The sequence below is a fragment of the Rana temporaria genome, chromosome 2 (genome assembly GCF_905171775.1).
Source record: "Rana temporaria chromosome 2, aRanTem1.1, whole genome shotgun sequence".
NCBI lineage: Eukaryota > Metazoa > Chordata > Amphibia > Anura > Ranidae > Rana > Rana temporaria.
The window spans coordinates 107205794-107225338 of NC_053490.1; the positions used below are offsets into that span (position 1 = coordinate 107205794).

General features: G+C 39.6%; 1 protein-coding gene across 2 annotated transcripts in view; it reads left to right on the plus strand.

Moving 5' to 3' along the window:
• Nucleotides 1-6058: 6058 nt before the first annotated feature.
• LOC120929357 (homeobox protein Hox-D3-like) overlaps nt 6059-19545 on the plus strand; it is a 15267-nt gene continuing 1780 nt past the window's right edge. The window contains exons 1-2 of one of the 2 annotated variants that reach the window (XM_040340738.1): nt 6059-6171; nt 11270-11912. In XM_040340738.1, coding sequence (XP_040196672.1) covers nt 11474-11912 — 439 coding nt within the window. In that variant the 5' untranslated portion in view covers nt 6059-6171; nt 11270-11473. The remainder of the gene's footprint in view (nt 6172-11269; nt 11913-19545) is intronic. The other variant, XM_040340737.1, reaches the window with a different exon arrangement.

A 19545-nucleotide genomic window follows, 5' to 3' on the forward strand; every position in this document is an offset into this window, starting at 1 on the left:
AACATGCTCTCTTTTTGGCTCGACGAGTTTCCCGACGGGTTTCTCTGCGAAAAGTGTACACACGACCGGTTTTCTCGGCAGAATACGTCTCCCATCGAGTTTCTTGCTGAATTCTGCCGAGAAAACCGGTCGTGTGTACGGGGCCTAACATATATGAAACTGGAGCAGGTGCTGCATCAATTAAATCCAGCCTTTAGAATCAAAAACAAATGATTTGTTTGCTATAGTTTTCATGAATAAAAATTGGTGTAAACATCTGATAGCTAATTAGATTTCACCTTTAAGAAAAATCGAGTGATTCGATTGGTTACCGTGATTTAACTGCTTCATATTTTTTCCGATTCCATTTAAACATAGACATCATTTTGCCCCTGTATAAAGAATCAGGGGGGTAGATTCACAAAAACTGGTGCACACTGAATTTGGGGCAGCTGTGCATGGTAATCAATTAGCTTCTAACTTCAGCTTGTTCAATTAAGCTTTAACAATGAGCCTATGTTCACATTGGTACGATTTGGCATAGCCGGCGATGGCACCGTCCGAATTGGTGCGGCGCCAACTTTCCCAAAAGTAGTTCCTGAACTACGTTTGGTGACTTCGGGGAGGCAATTTGTATAGACATCTGTGCAGGAACCTACACAGACGTCTGTCAAATCGCCGCTGACGTCGGACTGCATTGCTGAGTTGAAATCGTACAAGTTCAGCTGAACTCGCACAATTTCTAACCTGCAGCAATGTAAACTTAAAGCGGGGGTTCACCCAAAAAAAATGTTTTAACATTACATTCAGCCGAGTTGTCAGAATGGCTGTTTTTTTTATTTTTTCCCCGTACATACCGTATTTTCACCGCCGCTTCCAGGTATGTCTTCTGCGGGACTGAGCGTTCCTAATTGATTAACAGGCTTCCGACCGTCGCATACAGCGCGTCACGAGTTGCCGAAAGAAGCTGAACGTCGCTGCGCAGGCGCCGTATAGAGCCGACTCGCAGTCCGGCTTCTTTCGGCCACTCGTGACACGCTGTATGCGACGGTCGGAAGCCTGTCAATCAATTAGGAACACCCAGTCCCGCAGAAGACATACCCGGAAGTGGCGGTGAAAATACGGTATGTATGGGGATAAAATAAAAAAAAACAGCTGATTGTCATTCCGACAACTCGGCTGAATGTAATGTTAAAAAAAATGTTTTGGGTGAACCCCCGCTTTAAGTTTATACCTGCAAACTGATTGGTTACCATGCACAGCTGCACCAGATTCTGTGTGCACCAGTTTTAGTAAATCTCCCCCGGTAAGACCTCATCTGGAATATGCAGTTCAGTTTTGGGCAACAGTTGTCAAAAAGGATATCGAGGAACTAGAAAAAATGCAGAAAAGGGCAACCAAACTGATGGCGAAGCTCAGCTATAAGGAAAGATTAGATGAATCGAATTGATTCTCTCTTGAGAGGTGGAGATTACGGGGAATATGATCAACATGTATAAATACACAAGTGGTCTATATAGTGAACATGGTGCTGATTTATTTACATTTGTATCATCACAAAGGAAAAGAGGACATGCTTTAGGTCTGGAAGAAAAGAGGTTTAACCTTGACATACAGAAAGGCTTATTTGCAGTAAAAGCTGTGAACTTGTGGAAAAGACTCCTAATGCGATTGACTTTTTTTATCTGAAAAAATTATCATGTGTGGGTCCCATCTGACTTTTTTCCATCAGTGTAAAAAAATAGAACATGTTTTAAATTCTTCCGATGGAAAAAAAATCCGATGGGAAATTACAATCGTCTCTGTGTAATTCTGTCGGAGAAAAATCCATGCATGCTCAGAATCAAGTTGACGCATGCTCGGAAGCATTGAACTTCATTTTTCTCGGCTCATTGTAGTATTTTACATCACCGCCTTTTGGATGGTCGGAATTTAGTCTGATAGTGTGTATGCAAGACTGATGAAAGTCAGCTTCATCGGATTTCCGATGGAAAATTCCATCGGAAATCCGATCGTGTGTATGTGGCTTTAGAGAATTAGTTCAGGCCAGCTCCGTGGACTGTGTTAAATAAATGTTGGACGTCTTCCAAAATACACAAAGGGGGTGATTTCTTAAAACCGGAGAGTACAAAATCTGGTGCATGGTAGACAATCAACTTCTAACTTCAGTTTATTCAATTATGCTTTGACAAAAAAAAAAAAACTGAAAGCTGATTGGTTTCTGTGCAGAGCTGCACCAGATTTTGGACTCTCCAGTTTTAGTAAATTAACCCCAAAATATAACTGGATATTACCTTTTATAAGTAATTCCACCAGAATATCTGATCGCCTATGGGGTATCAAGAAGGATTTTCCCTGCTGCAGTAAATTGGACCATGCTTTATAGTTTTTTTTTGTTTGCTTTCTTTTGGATCCACTGTGGGTGTAGAGGTTTATGTTGTTTTTCAACCTGAAAATTTTTTTTTCCAAGCTTAATTGAACAAGCTGAAGTTAGATGCTGATTGGCTACCATGCACAGCTGCACCAGATTTTACCCTCTCCAGTTTTAGTAAATCAACCCTGAATTATAACTGGACATTATACCACCCGAGGTTGTTCATTCAGACCCCTTTCACACTGAGGTGGTTTTCAGGCATTTTAGCGCTATAAATAGCCTCTAAATAACGACTGAAAATCGCCTCACCATTCATTTCAGTGTGTCTTTTCACACTGGGGCGGTACACTTGCGGGACGTTACGAAAAATTCCTGCAAGCAAAACGCTTTGCACATTGAAATGAAAGCGCCTGAAAAGCGATTCAGAAGCGCCACAACACGGGCGATTTTAACCTCTTCTTTGGGGAAAAAAAATAGCGGCCAAAAAACAGTGTTAAAGCGCCGCTAAAAAATGAGCGGCGCTTTAGCGCTGACGCGGCTCAGTGTTAAGGGGTCTCAGGAAAAATCCGAGCGTCTATGAGGAATGAAGAAGGATTTTTTTCACCACTGCAGTAAATTGGACCATGCTATATAGGTTTTGAATTTTTTTTCCCCCCTCTGGATCAACTGTGGGTATAGAGCTTTAAGTCGTTCTTCAACCTGAAAATCTATGTAGCAATGGGGTTGATTTACTAAAACTATGGTGCAGCTCTGTGTAGAAACCAATCAGCTTCCAGGTTTTTTTTTGTTGTTTTTTTTGTTTTGTTTTTATCCAAGCTGAAGTTAGAAGCTGATTGGCTACCATGCACAGTTGTACCAGATTTTACACTCTCCAGTTTTAGTAAACCAACCCCAGTGTTTGTACATGAAAACTCTTTATAGTGAAAGAAAAACTGTTGAACTGATATTACATTTTTCTTAGCTGTGTGTCATCTGAATGGGATCCAGGCGTTGGAAAAGTTACCTAGAGCAACAGAAGAGAGGAAGACAGTTAAAAAATAGACACTTGATGATGATGATGATGATGATGATGATGATGATAATGATGATGTAAGATCCTATAATAGAGCACACACAAAAGAAATACAAAAAATAAATTAGAATGTATATCAGCAATAAAAATATATTAATATTCTAATTTATATAATATAAATATAGTACTAAAATCCATTATATTTAATATTACATTCAATTGCTAGGCAGTTGTGCAGTGGGCCGGCAGCTCACAGGTTAAGATAAGGAAACATTGCAGGCCGTGCTCGGATTCCTTTGTGTTGAATTATGGCTGTGTTGAGCCAAAGGTCATTACAATGGATAAGTACAGCAATAAAACTAGAAGAACCAGTACTCTTTCCCTATAACGATTATCATTATTGGCTTATTAATACTCGACAATCTTGAATTATACCTTGGTAATAAATAGGGAGCTTGACTCAAGCTCACACAGTATAAAAATAGGATTCCCCTCCTTTACTGGAGGCTGCTATACTTTACTGCTCCATCCGCCTGCTAGATCTTCTACTATCTCCTACTATTATGTTACACACGGGTTTATAATAACGATCTAAATTCAGTACAACAGATTTTAATACAACTGAAAAGAAAAACTAAATAAAATAAAATAAAACAAAAACAAAAACAAAGAAAAAATACAAACACTACAAACTAACTAACAATCTAAATCATTAAAATATAATAAAATAAAATGTGCAATATATAATCCTTTTAAGAAAAACAAAAAACAAAACAGGTTTATGGTATGTGTATAGTGTAAGTTAAGCCTGGCCTATGCCATTTTCCCAGCAGTGTTTGAAGACCCAGTGATTTATAACCTGCCTTAAAATGGGAGAATATACTCCCGGTATTAATAATGTGATTTTTATAGCTTGAGCTATTGTCTTTCCCAAGGAATATGTATCTAGTAGCCCATCAATGGAATGATAAACGACCTGTTTTTATGAACCCAAATATTTTATAGAAAAGAGAAAAATACACATAAGGCATTTAAAGACATTGAGGATTTTACAAGGTGAACTTTTTTTTTTTACCACCCACATTGGTCCCTTCTCTGGCAAGCAAGGGGTTGAAAACTGTAAAGATTTGTCTGACATAAATATCCCTGTAAAAGGGAAACTTCTTCCCAACGAAAAAAAAAAGAAGCAAAATCGTAAATCAAAAGATGTGAAATTTATTGCATCGGTGATTACCATATAAATCCCAAGGTTGGTGTTTTAATAAATGATGGCTCCATTCCTAGAAATAATTGTAGCAGTTTGTTTTTATTTTATAATCTCAAACTGTTACATAAAAAAAAGCCAGCTAAGGATACTTAAATACTAAATAATACAATTCTTAATACAAAATAGCAAAGTCATTGTTTACACTCATGGTGCCTGTCCCTCCCTCCTGTTACAACCCAGCCTTTTGTATAGTTATTACCTATACATGACATAAGTAGCAGTGTATAGTAATTGCTTACCTGGTGGGGACAGTGAGGTGGAAGGCTTCAATTGAGTCCGAGGTCTAGATGTGATATGTGCAGCCTTGGCTGATGATGCATTTTTCAGTGCCTGTCCTCTATGGGGGGGAAGCCCAATTTCCTCTTTGTCCTTTTGAAGACCTCCATGGGCTTTTGGTGGGTCCGATGCTAGAAGCGGGGGCCGCAATACTGCTGACTGGACATCCTTGCCAAGTTGGATTCCCTAAAAAAAAAAAAAAAAAAAAAAAAGCTTCTCCCTTCCTACAAATCGGCTTATTTGTTGTGGATGAGATTCCTCGAGTTCCAGCTCATCGCAGTCCTGGGTTTCCCTTTTTTTTTGTTGCCGGATTCTAGCTACAGAAGGCAAAGGGCCCATAAATCTTGTAGAAAGCCCACAGAGACAAGAGGAAATTGTGTATGCATGGCTAGGAGCAGCTAATATCTAAACCCATTAACAAGCCTGGATGGGACTCGAGTTGTTGGGGTACATTAACTTACAGTTAAATTCTGCAAGAGGTAAAAAAAAAAAAAAGACACATTGTGAATTAACATCAACCAAATTTATCATTTAATTTCCTTATCCTATGAAATAAGCTGAGCAAGATCAGCCCCTCCCTCTTTTTTTTTCTTTGCTTAACTGTTAATTTTAAAGTCTGGCTTGTTTGCATAAAAGTCATAAATCAGGGGGGGTCAGGGAAAGTTTTCTAGTGATGGGTTTGATAAGCTGCCTAGGAGCGTGTGAAACTGATAGCGATGGGGGGGGGGGGGTGTGATGAACTAAAGGGGGTACAGGGATTTGGGGGGGATCAGTGTTTGCCTAACAAATATACACTACCTGAGTCAATAAATGTTATGACAAAGGGAGCTAAGAAAAAGCATAGGTGGGGGTTCTAATTAAAAAATATATATATATATATATTTTTGTATTGATCAACTCTCTTTTTTTTTTTTTTTTAAAGGAATCCATTACAACGCCCATTCCCTTTCCAGTAATCTATGCAAATGTGTGCACTGATTGTATGTGTGGATGCAATGACGCAGGGCTAGGTTCACTGCTTGACAACCCCTCTTAAAGACCACTAAACAATCATAATCTGCATAGGCAATACCCCCACAACAGCACCACTTCTCTGCTTTTTTTTTTTTTTTTCCCACCCCCACCCGCCCCAAAAAGGGCCCTCCAGAACTGGCTTTCCAAACGCCTCCCCAACATCCTTGTGCTCAGCCCTCTTTATTCTGTGACTGACTATCCTCTGCAGCCTGTTCTACTGCTCCCTCTTCGCCTATGAAAGTGTTAAAGGTAAGATATTTTCACTCCAAGCAAACAGCAGGCTTTTGTATACATGATTTATAGTCTGATTCTTGGTTCAAACAGAGTTCACATGAATGTGCTACTGCTGAAGGCTAGGAGATGGGGCTGACTTCACACTAGCACGGCTGCCATTAAAAATCCCTTTCCTCTTAAACTCTCTAGCTTTGCAGACTTGTTGTATATGGAGAAGAGATATAGATATGGGCGATCGGGAGAATTACATTCTGTCCACGACCTTAAACTGTAATCTACATAAGAGTTCATTTCTAATGACACCCCTGACAGTGCCAGAACCCCGACAATATATATGATTGATCTATCTATCTAATATATATATATATATATATATATATATATATATATATATATATAGATAGATAGATAGATAGATAGATAGATAGATAGATAGATAGATAGATAGATAGATAGATAGATAGATAGATATGTAGATCGATATCGAGATATAGATATATCTATGTCTAGATACATATAGATATATACCTACATATATCTATATATAGATATATGCATAGATAGATAGATATCTATCTATATATAGATATATACCATCTATATATAGATATATGCATAGATAGATAGATATCTATCTATATATAGATATATACCATCTATATATAGATATATGCATAGATAGATAGATATCTATCTATATATAGATATATACCATATATATATATATAGATATATGTATATATATATATATATATATATATATATATATATATATATATATATATATATATATATATATATATATATATATATATATATATATATATACACACACACCTACATATATCTATATATAGGTATATGGATAGATAGAGATCTATCTCTATATATAAAGTGATCTGTAGGAAATGTGGTGCTTAAGTACTACATTATGCATTAATTAAAAAATAAATAAATATGTATTAACGACCAACCCCCCCCTCCCTTGTTTTCCTTTGAGCCTTTATTTAAAAAGCACACTATTCATAATGCTGTTCATTTTTCAGATCTTGCCAAAAGCATCCTCAATATTTTTGATTTGCATCAATGTAAATGTCCCATAGATATTAAGCAGATTGAATTAGTTCTTTTTGTAGCTCCCAGTTAAACTCCCCAGCACATTGGATTTTATTTACAGCCTGTGGGTGTCTTTTATTGTTTATTTTTTTATTTTTTGGTGGGGTGCAGTAAACCAGGAGCTTAAGAAAAATGATAATTCGTTTTTTTGAAAAAAAAATGCTTGGCACACATTCTGAAGCCGGTTGGGAGATAAATCTAAAGAGGGTCCTGCAAATCATATTTATGGAGTGGCTATTAAATAAACAGCAATTTTATTATCCTTCCTCTCTAGCACGTGCTTGTGTTATGTTGTGTTAAGGGTGGATGTGGCACTTGGGGGGGATTATTGGAGGTAAAATGGGCCCATCTGTGGTATGATGTGTTATGGGTGTAAATGGCACTTGGGGGGGATTATCGGAGGTAAAAAGTGCCCATCTGTGTTATGTTGTGTACAGGGTGGATATGACACTTGTGTTGGGGAGATTATTGGAGGTAAAAGGTGCCCATCTGTGTTATGTTGTGTTAAGGGTGGATATGGCACTTGGGGGGGGGGGGGGGTTATTGGAGGAAAAAGGTGCCCATCTGTGTTATGTTGTGTAATAGGTGGATATGGCACTTGGGGGGTATTATTGGAGGTAAAAGGTCCCCATCTGTGTTATGTTGTGTAAAGGGTGGATATGGCACTTGGGGGGGATTATTGGAGGTAAAAAGGTGCCCATCTGTGTTATGTTGTGTAAATGGTGGATATGGCACTTGGGTTGGGGGTATTATTGGGGGCAAAAGGTCCTCATCTGTGATTTGTTGTGTTAAGGATATGGCACTTGGGGAGGATTTTTGCACATAAAAGGTCCCTGTCTGTGTTATGTTGTCATAGGGGTGGATATGGCACTGGGGGGGTGGGGGGGGGGGGGGCTTGGAGGTAAAAAGTCCCCACTTGATAAAGTACTGTTCTATATCAGAACAATGGGATGGTGTTTGTTACTTGTGCAGGTCCCATATGACACAATGGCACTGAGACTGAGGATACCTGTTGGGAACAAAGACTCAAGTTCTAGGGGGTGCTGAGGACTCCATGGAAAACAAGCCATGTACAGCACAAGTCCTGCCAGTGACTGAGGATATGGCTGGAGGAAGTCTGCCAAGTGGAACACTTTGTGTTATTATTGCTCTTGGCTCCATGTGAGTCAAATTCCTGAGTCCTCTGTAAACAGTTGGAAATGTTAAGAGAAAGTTTGAACGGTAAATATGAAGGGAATGTGCATGCAGCTGAGTCCCTGGGTTTACACAGAGAGGCCCCCTTCACTGTGCAGGGAGACACCCTCTGTCCCACTGTATACACACTCCATGTATCCTGTCCTGACACTGCATATGGGGACACCTGGGAATCACTGTGCAGGGAGACACCCTCTGTCCCACTGTAGACACACTCCATGTATCCTGTCCTGACACTGCATATGGGGACACCTGGGAATCACTGTGCAGGGAGACACCCTCTGTCCCACTGTAGACACACTCCATGTATCCTGTCCTGACACTGCATATGGGGACACCTGGGAATCACTGTGCAGGGAGACACCCTCTGTCCCACTGTAGACACACTCCATGTATCCTGTCCTGACACTACATATGGGGACACCTGGGAATGGGGGAACCACACACTACAGCTGACAACATTTAGGGATAGTCATGGGAAATAAAGAGCTAGGACACCCACGTTTCTCCAAATATATTCATGGCTTATATGAACATTGGTGAAAAGTGTCACTCTCATGCCAAAAACTGTAATTTGACAATTAAGGCTTGCCATACATTATACAATTTTCTTATTCCTTTTTTTTTTGGGGGGGGGGGGGGGGATTTACAACTATGTAGTGCAAAGGCCTGCCTGATTACACACAAATAAAACGTGTTTAGATTTGACCTCATATTATTTGTTTTTTTTGGTTAATCTAAAGGAAAATTGTATAATGTATGGCCAGCCTAAGGTAGTGGGAGAGGTTGCTGTAAAGAAACAAGATGTAATGACAAATAAATAATTTATAAAGACCATAGTCTATCCATGGAGAGCACTTATCAAATGGGATGTTCCAGATTTCCACAGTATAGTAACACAAACCATATAATAATAATAACAATTATATATATATATAAAGTTTATCTATATTTTTTCATTTTTTTCAGGGCTTTGTCTGTCTCTAAACTTTTCATGCATTGCTGCCCAGCTAGTGTTGTTGCTCTTTCTGATTTGTGTAGTGAAGTGGTCTGTGCATGCCTGGGAAGGGTTGCTGGAAAAGCCAGATCATATGATAACTATTGTTCACCTCTTTCCTAAGTCCATCCATCATCCCAGGTATAACCTGTAGTGTTTATACCATAAGCAGGAGGTTAACCTTTCTGAAGGCAGTCACGTGGAAAACACACAAGCAACATTAAAGTATAGTCTCCCAGTCAGATATAAGCCGTCATCTCATTACTGTTAATCATTTTTATAACTTCCTACGGCACTTCCAGGGCATAAATCCAGCTGTCACGGATTGCATGTGTCATTTTACAGTTTACACAAGTAATGCTGGGATATTATAGGTTGTACAAAGCGCCGGACAGATCAGAGATCAAGTATAATTCCGACTTTTTAGAAAAGTCGATTTTACAGGCATGGCCGTGATGGAATAAGTTTATAAGTAGTTATTTATTACTATTTCTATGGACTGCATGGGCTCTTGAAGTTTCCATAAGAACATTTTCCTTGCTCAGGGTCTACAATCATTTTTTTTTTATAAAGTAAAGTGGTACTTTAGTGAGAATATAAATAATAAGGTCAAAAAGGTGTTTTTTTTTATATATTTTTTGGTTACTTGTGTTATGTTTGTAATATATGAAAAATGTTTTATAACATGTAAGCAGGGTGTTGTTTTAAGTTGGGTAACTTTTGTTGAGAAAAGTTTTTATGCTTGTGCAACATTTCCCATTTCCCTTTGTCTATTTCTATGAATCTGTTATCTGGCCATTATCCCCACATCAGGCTCTCTTAACATTAAATTATTTACTGCTGATTAAAATATACTTTTCATGGTATATTTTGGTTATTAACAAAAAGTTATTTTGTGTTTTTTTCTTCTTTAATATGAACTATTTCTTCTGGAAGCCTTTGTTTCAGTTGTTTATTCTTTTTATGTAAATCAGGCTCTCTAAACATTAAATTATTTACTGCTGATTAAAATATACTTTTGATGGTATATTTTGGTTATCAACAAAAAGTTATTTTGTGTTTTTTTCTTCTTTAATATGAACTATTTCTTCTGGAAGCCTTTGTTTCAGCTGTTTATTCTTTGTATGTAAATTATCCCCACGTAGTCTTTGTTTGATTCTCTGTGGAATTCCATGATTTTTGAAACAGAAAAAAAAAAAATCCCCAAACATAAAATGCTGGACTAATATATTTGTTCATTTCTCAAAGCACCCGACGATGTACTATAAGTTGTATATGTCTTTCTATTACAATTAAATAGAAAAGACTTATTTTTTTTAAGTAAGTCATTTTATTTTTATTTTTGTAATAGAGATATTGATTGCTTCAGTGGATTTAAATAGTTAATACAAGTAATGCTCCTATATAGGGGATATGTAGGTAGTAGTCCCAGCTAAGAATATCTGTAGAAAAGACATACATAAAAGTAATACATACATTTTAGGAAAGTCCTATTCCCTCTTTCTCTGTATCCCTTCCTCTCTCTCCCCACCCAGGAAGGATTTCAGGAGGCAGCTTTCAGACTGTACAGCAGAATGATATTTAGGACCTACCACAGAGAAACAAGTACCAAAAAACACAAAAAAACTCTTCATGTCCAAATCTTCTTTGTTATAAAAGAGTCTCAGGGAAAAAGTATCCAAAATCTAGGTGTAGGTGTACCCTGATGTGACGTCAGAAGGTGGTTCCTCTGCCTTTTTTGCCCTTAATCCTACTTTTTTTTTTTTTCCTATTTGCTCTTGTTCTGACTTTTTGTCTGTGTATCAGCAGGTCTGAGGCCTCGTTGCAGAGTATTTTGGGCTGGAGGAAGACAAGATGGCTTGGATCCACAGCTAGGATGCCTTTCTATTATCTGTTTGGTGTTTGATAAGCCTGGCTCAGGGTCACTTGGGGGTGATCACTGATAATCTGATCACCAATCGGTCAGTGTCACTTCTTCTTTTGCAAAGAGAACTAAAGGCAGCAAACAAGATGCAAAAGTCACTTTACTACGACAACTCAGGTCCCTTCGCAGGCTGTGGCTTCCAAGAGACCAATGGCATGAGCTACTCTGGTCGCCCAACCTATGCCACTGAAAATGAATATGAACCTCCTTACTGCCTTCAGCCAGAAACCACCTCTAGTTCCAGCAGCAATAAAGACGAGCTCTCTATTAAGAGCATTAACTTTCATTTGCCGGATGCCCCAGAACAAGCACAGCAGCCCAAGTCACCAAACTCAACTTCTCCTGCCCCAAAATCAGCGACCACCCAGAGCTGCCCATCCAAGGCGAGCAATGGACCAGAGCCTGATGATGTCACTGGTACTAAGAAAAGCAGCAAGAGCAACAACTTACCCAAACAGATCTTTCCCTGGATGAAAGACAGCCGACAGAACTCCAAGCAGAAGAAGCAAGCCCCTCCCCCAGCAGGTAAATGCACTGAACCCCTCCTTTTCTTCCTATATGTCTACCTGTGCTATGTGTACAGAGCCCCCATCCATTCCCTTCTTTCTCCTATTTACCTGTGATATGTGCACTGAGCCCCCATCCATTTCCCCCTTCCACTTATATGTTTACCGGTTAGCTCCCATCCATTCCTCCTTGTCCTCCTATATGTCTACCTGTGATATGTGCACTTAGCCCCCATCCACCCCTCCTCTTCCTTGTATATGTTTACCTGTGATATGTACACTTAATCCCCATCTACCCCTCCTTATCCATCTATATGCATCTACCTGTGATATGTACACTTAATCCCCATCTACCCCTCCTTATCCATCTATATGTCTACCTGTGATATGTACACTTAACCCCCATCTACCCCTCCTTATCCATCTATATGTCTACCTGTGATATTTGCCCTGAGCCCCATCCATCTTCCTCTTCCTTTCATAGGTTTACATGTGATGTGTACAATTAATTCCCATCTACCCCTTCTCTTCCTCCTATGTGTCTACCTGTGCTATGTGCACTGAGCCACCATCCATTCTCCTCTTCCTTCTATATGTTTACCTTTGATAAGCACACTTAACCCCTCCCCCTTGTTCCTCTTATATGTCTACCTGTGATATGTACACTTAACCCCCATCTACACCCCCCCCCTTTTCCTCCTATTTGTCTACATGTGATATGTGCACTAAACCCAATCCATCCCTCCTCTTCCTCTTATATGTCTACCTGTGCTATGTGCACTGAGCCACCATCCATTCTCCTCTTCCTCCTATATGTTTACCTGTGATAAGCACACTTAACCCCCCCCCCCCCTCTTCCTCTTATATGTCTACCTGTGACATGTACACCTAACCCCCATCTACCCCTTCTCTTCCTCCTATTTGTCTACATGTGATATGTGCACTGAACCCAATCCATCCCTCCTCTTCCTCTTATATATCTATCTGTGATATTTGCACTGAGCCCCCATCCATCTTCCTTTTCCTTTTATAGGTCTACTTGTGATATGTACACCTAACTCCCATCTGTTGTAATAGTTTACCCCTCCTCTTCCTCTTACATGTCTACCTGTGATATGTACACTGAGCCCCCATCTACCCTCCTCTTCCTCCTACATGTCTACCTGTGATATGTACACTGAGCCCCCATCTACCCCTTCTCTTCCTCTTATATGTCTACCTATGATATAAAAACTGAGCCCCACCCATTCCCTATTTCTTCTATATGTCTACCTGTGATATGTGCACTGAGCCCCATCCATTAACCCATTTCCCCTCTTCCTCCTATATGAGTACTTGTGCAAGGAGCACAGAGCCCCCATTACCCTCCTCTTCCTCCTATATTTATTTACCTGTGACATATGCATTGAACCCCCACCAACCCATATTATTCCATTTAATCTCCACTTGTGACCTGCCCTTACTATTTCTTATATACTTTACCTATCATGTGTTCATGAACACCCACCTACCCTTCATATTTCTTATATACTTTACCTGTGATGTGTGCACTGAACCCCCACCTACCCTTCCTATTTCTTATCTACTTTACCTGTGATGTGTTCATGAACACCCACCTATCCTTCCTATTTCTTATATACTTTACCTGTGATGTGTGCACTGAACCCCCACATACCCTTCCTATTTCTTATATACTTTACCTGTGACGTGTTCATGAACACCCACCTACCCTTCCTATTTCTTATATACTTTACCTGTGATGTGTTCATGAACACCCACCTACCCTTCCTATTTCTTATATACTTTACCTGTGACGTGTGCACTGAACCCCCACCTACCCTTCATATTTCTTAGACCCCCATACCCACTATTATTTCTGCAGATTTTTGCTTCAGATTTACCAAAACCATATAATCTGAGGTCAAACCTTAAGAGTTTGTATGCAATCAGGCAGTCCCTTGCACTACATGGTTATGGTAAATCTAAAGACAAAAATCTGCAGAAAATCTAGACGTGTATGGGGGTCTAACACTGTATACTGCCTGCGATGTGTGCACTGAACTCTTATCCACACATGTGATATATGCACTGAGCCCCCATCCACCCCTCCTCTTCCTATATATTTACCCATGCTATGTGCACTAAGCCCCCTTCCTATCTACTTGTGAGATGTGCAATGGGGTTGACATTGCAAACACTGTAACTAACACAATTCCTAATGTGACTGAGGGTCACTTAAGGTAGAACTTCAGGGAAGGAGATGAGAAGGGTTTGGCTTACACTGAATATTTCTAAAATGTATCACTGATCTAAAGTGTATTTACTGAATCAGGATCCCTGTTGATTTCAAACTACAGCAACTAAGTATGGGAGGGAGACCAAAGAATTAACACTGTAGTGTGTGAGTGTATGTTTGTTGCATAGCAATTTATTCTTATTTGTGTGCAGTTGATAAAGGGAAAATGCTCCAACAGGAAAAGTTTTTGTTTCCCTCAGCAACCAATTAGAATCCCTGCTTTATAGTGAACTGTGGACTGCAGAAATGGCAGATGCAAGCTGATTGGCTGTTGGTGGAAAAGATCATTATAGCACACTTTTCATACATCACACGCACTTAAGTGTGTGATTAAAATTGTCAACACTATTTAATTTATGAAAATCTCTACAAAATAGCCATGAGTTGCCTGGAGATCATTTTACTTTCCATCCTGAAACTTTCACAGTATAATGTGCCCTGTGACAGTCTCTGACCCTTTCAGCTAAACAAGTGTCTGCCTCGGATTCAGAACACCAAGGTTGCCCTTCCCTACCCTATGCTTCATTTATTACTGATGCAAAAGATAAACTATGTTTCTGATCTCCTCTACCATGTCCCTCTGGGGCTCATCGAAGTTCACTGTCATCATAACACATGTAAGATCGGGAAAAATAGAAACTTAAATAGTACTAATTATCAAGTAAATATAACATAATAATATAACAAATATAACATAATAATAATAATAATAATAATAATAATAATAATAATAAATAATAGAACAAATAATAACAACATGTAACTTTAAATAACAGAAGAAATAATAACAAAATTTAACATTAAAAAATAGAACAAATAATAACAAAATGTAACATTAAATAATAGAACAAATAATAACAAAATGTAACATTAAATAACAGAATAAATAATAACAACATTTAACATTTAATTAGCTCGGTAGAACTGGACGGTTTTAGCTAAAGATGTTATTATATGTTCCCTATGAAAAGTTACTGATGGAATCGTAGTAGAGATAACAGAGATCAATAGCTTCTAGCCACAATCCAGCTTGTACCTACATGATGTCTACACCCAGGCTGGTTTACTAAGCGATCTTGGTCACATTCGGAGAATATTCTGCTATTTTCTGCCTGTGTCTGCCTCTAATCGGGTCATCACATTGCCAGTATACTGGTCTCTCTTGTAATAAATGTGCCCCAACATGTAGGCTTATTTTATACTAGCTATATACATAGCGATAAATGATTGACCGATCGTGGATCTGAGCATTTCCAATGGTCTATCACTCCAAAAAAATAATTTAGCTCAGAAAATAAAGATTTGGTGGATTTTACCTTTTTTCACCAGGCTGGATGTTTTTTTATTTTTATTTTTATTTTTTATTAAAACAATTGTTGCTTACACTGGGCTGATTTGCTAATAATGGAGAGTGCAAAATGGCGCAGCTGTGCATGGTAGCCAATGAGCTTCTAGCTTCAGCTTGTTCAAATAAGCTTTGAAAAAAGTTACCTGGAAACTGATTGGTCTCTATGCATAGCTGCACCAGATTTTGCACGTTGGTTTTGGTAAAGAAGCCCCATAGTGTAATCATTTTCTGAAATATAGAATTGTGGAGTTTTTGAAAAAGATTATTACATGGAATGACCCATTAAGCTGGCCATACACTATACAGTCTGATTGGACAATCACAGTTGTACCATCAACTATGTAGTGCAAGAGCTTGCCTGACTGTATACAAATTGAATGGACTGTTTGTCTTTATGCTAAATAGCTTTCCTACATGTAAATGAGATTGCACAGAGAATGTACAATCTGATTGTATAGTGTATGGCCAGTTTAAGGTTACATGTACAGAGGTGTTTAAATGTATGCTACAAATATGCTGCCAGAAAGAAATTGTCTCTAATGTCACATATCTGCGTGCGTTTATGTATGTGTATGGCAAAGTGAGTGCATTATATTGGCTAGATCATTCATTTATTCTAGCCACTGAAATACCACACATATGCATAAAAAAAACTCCAGTCTGGGGCATTTTTTGTTATGCCTCTGAACATTGCTCTGAATTATGCCTAGAGCTGCAGAGGTGTAATGCCAAATGCATGAGTCCATATGCACCTAACATAAAAAACGTTGCGTCTACAGGAGTTTTGTGTTCTGCCTGTAGAAGCAGCTCAATGTTATCCTATGTGTCCATACACATTATAGACGATTACAGGCATATTCTGAGCTCAAGGTAGAGGTAGAAAAAAAAACTTCAGATTTGGGTTTCTGATTGGAGCTTTCACAAAACTCTCCTAAACTGGTCTAAACGTTGTACAAAAAATGCCCTATATGAGCGTTGTTTTTTCTGCCAAAGGAGCTGGCATTTTTTTTAAGCTAAATGGAGCAGACTGATTGCCTTTCTGATTGGAGCTTTCTGGCAGAAAAAACACTAAACTCTCCTAAACTTGTCTAAACTATGTACAAAAACGCTCTTAGGCTGCATTCACACCTGAGCGTTTTGTCGCCTGAAGCGCGACGCTCAAAAACGCTAGAGGGGAAAAAATACATTATTCCCTATGGAGATGGTTCACATCTCCACTCCAAAATGCCTGACGCCGAACGCCTGAAGCTCAAACAAGTTTGCGCGAATCGGGCGGTTTGGGCGTTTTTGAGCATTTCTATTTCCCATAGAAAGTAATGGAAACGCTCGATTCAAGCGACTTGCGGGACAACGAGCGTTTGCTACGGGCGTTTTGTTGCTTTAATCAATAGAACTTTTCACCCAGGCAGAAGATATAAAAAATCTACCAACATAGCAACAAGTGATGCAAAGATGAACTTTTTTCCTATTGGCTAAAATAAAAAACGTCGAAGTTCAAAAACGTCGGACGACGCTGTATGCAAACGTGCAAATAAGCATGAATACGCGCAACAAAACGCCGGAAAAAACGATGGAAAAAACGACCGAACGACCTATGCTCAGGTGTGAATGCAGCCTTAGGATCCATGCACACTGGGCTTAAAAAAAACATCTGTTCTTTTTGGAGTAAAAAACGTCCATATAGAGCATTTTTTGTACGAAGTTTAGATTTTTTCTGCCAGTGAGCTCCAATCAGAAACGCGACTGAGAAGGTTTTTTTTTCCTGCCTCTAAACGTTGTTCTCAAAAATATTCCTGTAAACGTCCTAATGTGTATGGACATATAGGATAACATTTTTTTTAAGCCCAGTGTGCATGGAGCCAGCTAAAAGCCACATATTTTGTATGGCTGAACTCGCATTGGATTAGCATGAAAATGCTGCAGGAACCTCCCCCCCCCCCCCCCACACTGGTTCACACCCATGCGTTTTGATCCCTGTCTGAATTCACGGTTTGCATTGCGATCTGCAAACCGATCTTGGGATGTCCATTAGGGCTGGTTCACACTGCTGCGTAGTGCGATATCGCATGTGATTCGCACCGCACTGCAGTGCAAATCACATGCGATGTCCGTGCAATGCAATTTCAGCCATACAGATAGTATGGCTGAAATCGCATTGCATTCGGACTAAACTCGCACATGACCCTTTTTTTGGTCTGCACCAGAATCTGATCGCATGGGTGTTCTCACCTATGCGATCTGATTCATGTCCGAACCGACAGTTCACAGTGCGATATGCAAGCTCAAATGGGGGTGTCGTTAACATTGTATCACACTCCCCAGCAGTTCACATATGGCAGTGTGAATGGCCACGCGAGTCAGGTGCGATGCAGTGGATTCACAGGGTTCCTGCATCGCACAAGTGTGAACCAAGCCTTAAACGTTGTATTGACACCCACAGTGGTTTGCAGAGGGCAGTGTGAACTGCCTGCAAGGGAGATAATGCGGGAACCAGCAGGATCGCAATGGTGTGAACCAGGGCTCAGGCCTCATTCGCACTTTGTGTCACAAGAACTCATGTTCTCACTCGCTATTTTCTAAGGGCGTTTTTTACGTTACTATGTATGTTGCATACAGGGTAGCCCATTCACTTCCATGGGCTGCCCTATACGCCATAAGCTTATGCTCCTTTTTTCGGCAATAGGCTTCGTGCAATTTTTAAAGGCGCATTCTGTCGCACAACAGTCATGGCAAAATTGCACAGCATTTAGGGTACATTTTGAATAAAAGGCACCCATGTTCCGCATTTTGCAGCAATTGCCACAAGATTAAAGCTGTTTCACACCTATGCATTTTTTAGTGCGTTTTGCGTTTTGCAGAAACACACTACAGTCCATTTAACATGGTTTCCTATGGATGTAATTCACATCTGTGCATTTGATCGAAAGGGCCAGGGACTTTTTATTTCTGTTTTTTGGTTCCATAGACTTCAATGGTTTCAAGATTTGCACTGAAAAACGCAATATGCAAACTGCAACCTGCACAAGTGTGAATCAGGCCTTAGAATCAAGGGCAGTATTGTGTTGATTCCACCCACGATTTCATTTTTAGCTATGATTAGGCACTGAGCTACAGTGCGAAACGCGTCAGCTTGCATCTGGTTTTGCTGTGGCATGTATTTTTTGTGATTTGATTTTACAATAAAAGGAACAATTTTTTGGAGTGCGGCTGTCCAAATCTTCCCCTTTATTTTTGCACCCATGATTCCAGATCGCCAAGTGTGAATGAGGCCTTGCATCCTGATTCTATTACCTGTATAATCTCATTTACATTTACCAAAGCTGTTATATGAGGATACACCTACAATCCAATCCATTTCTTTCTACTTACACAGGTACTTATAGTCTGTGGCAGGGGCAGACTGACAACTCATGGGGCACCCAGGCAATAGAAGATTATGGGGCCCCTGGGCTTACAGATGGCCACCACGCCAGGAGGCAGTGCAGAGGCGGGGCAGCTAAAATCTCTGGATTTTCACATCAAAAGCATGTCGGTTTCAGACATATCAGGGACAGATGTAAAAAAAAAACATAGATTTTTACATACTGTCCCTGGTTTTACTGAGTCTGGCAACCCTGATGGGGCCCCCTAGTGGCATGGAGCCCTCGGGCAGTGCCCGAGTGACTCAATGGTCAGTCCGCCCCTGGTCTGTGGTAGATCTAAAGGAGATTGTACAATCTGATTGTACAGTGTATGGGCAGCTTTAATGCTAGCAGATCAGGATTTGTCGATTTTGGCATTGCTGACTTTTTTTTACAAGTATAGTTTTGGACTGTTACTAAATCATAAAGTAATACTAACTACGACCTACAAAGCCATCCACAATTCTGCCCCCAGCTACATCACTGGACTAGTCTCCAAATACCAACCTAATCGTTCTCTTCGTTCTTCTCAAAACCTCCTGCTCTCTAGCTCTCTCATCACCTTCTCCCATGCTCGTCTACAGGACTTTTCCAGAGCCTCTCCAAG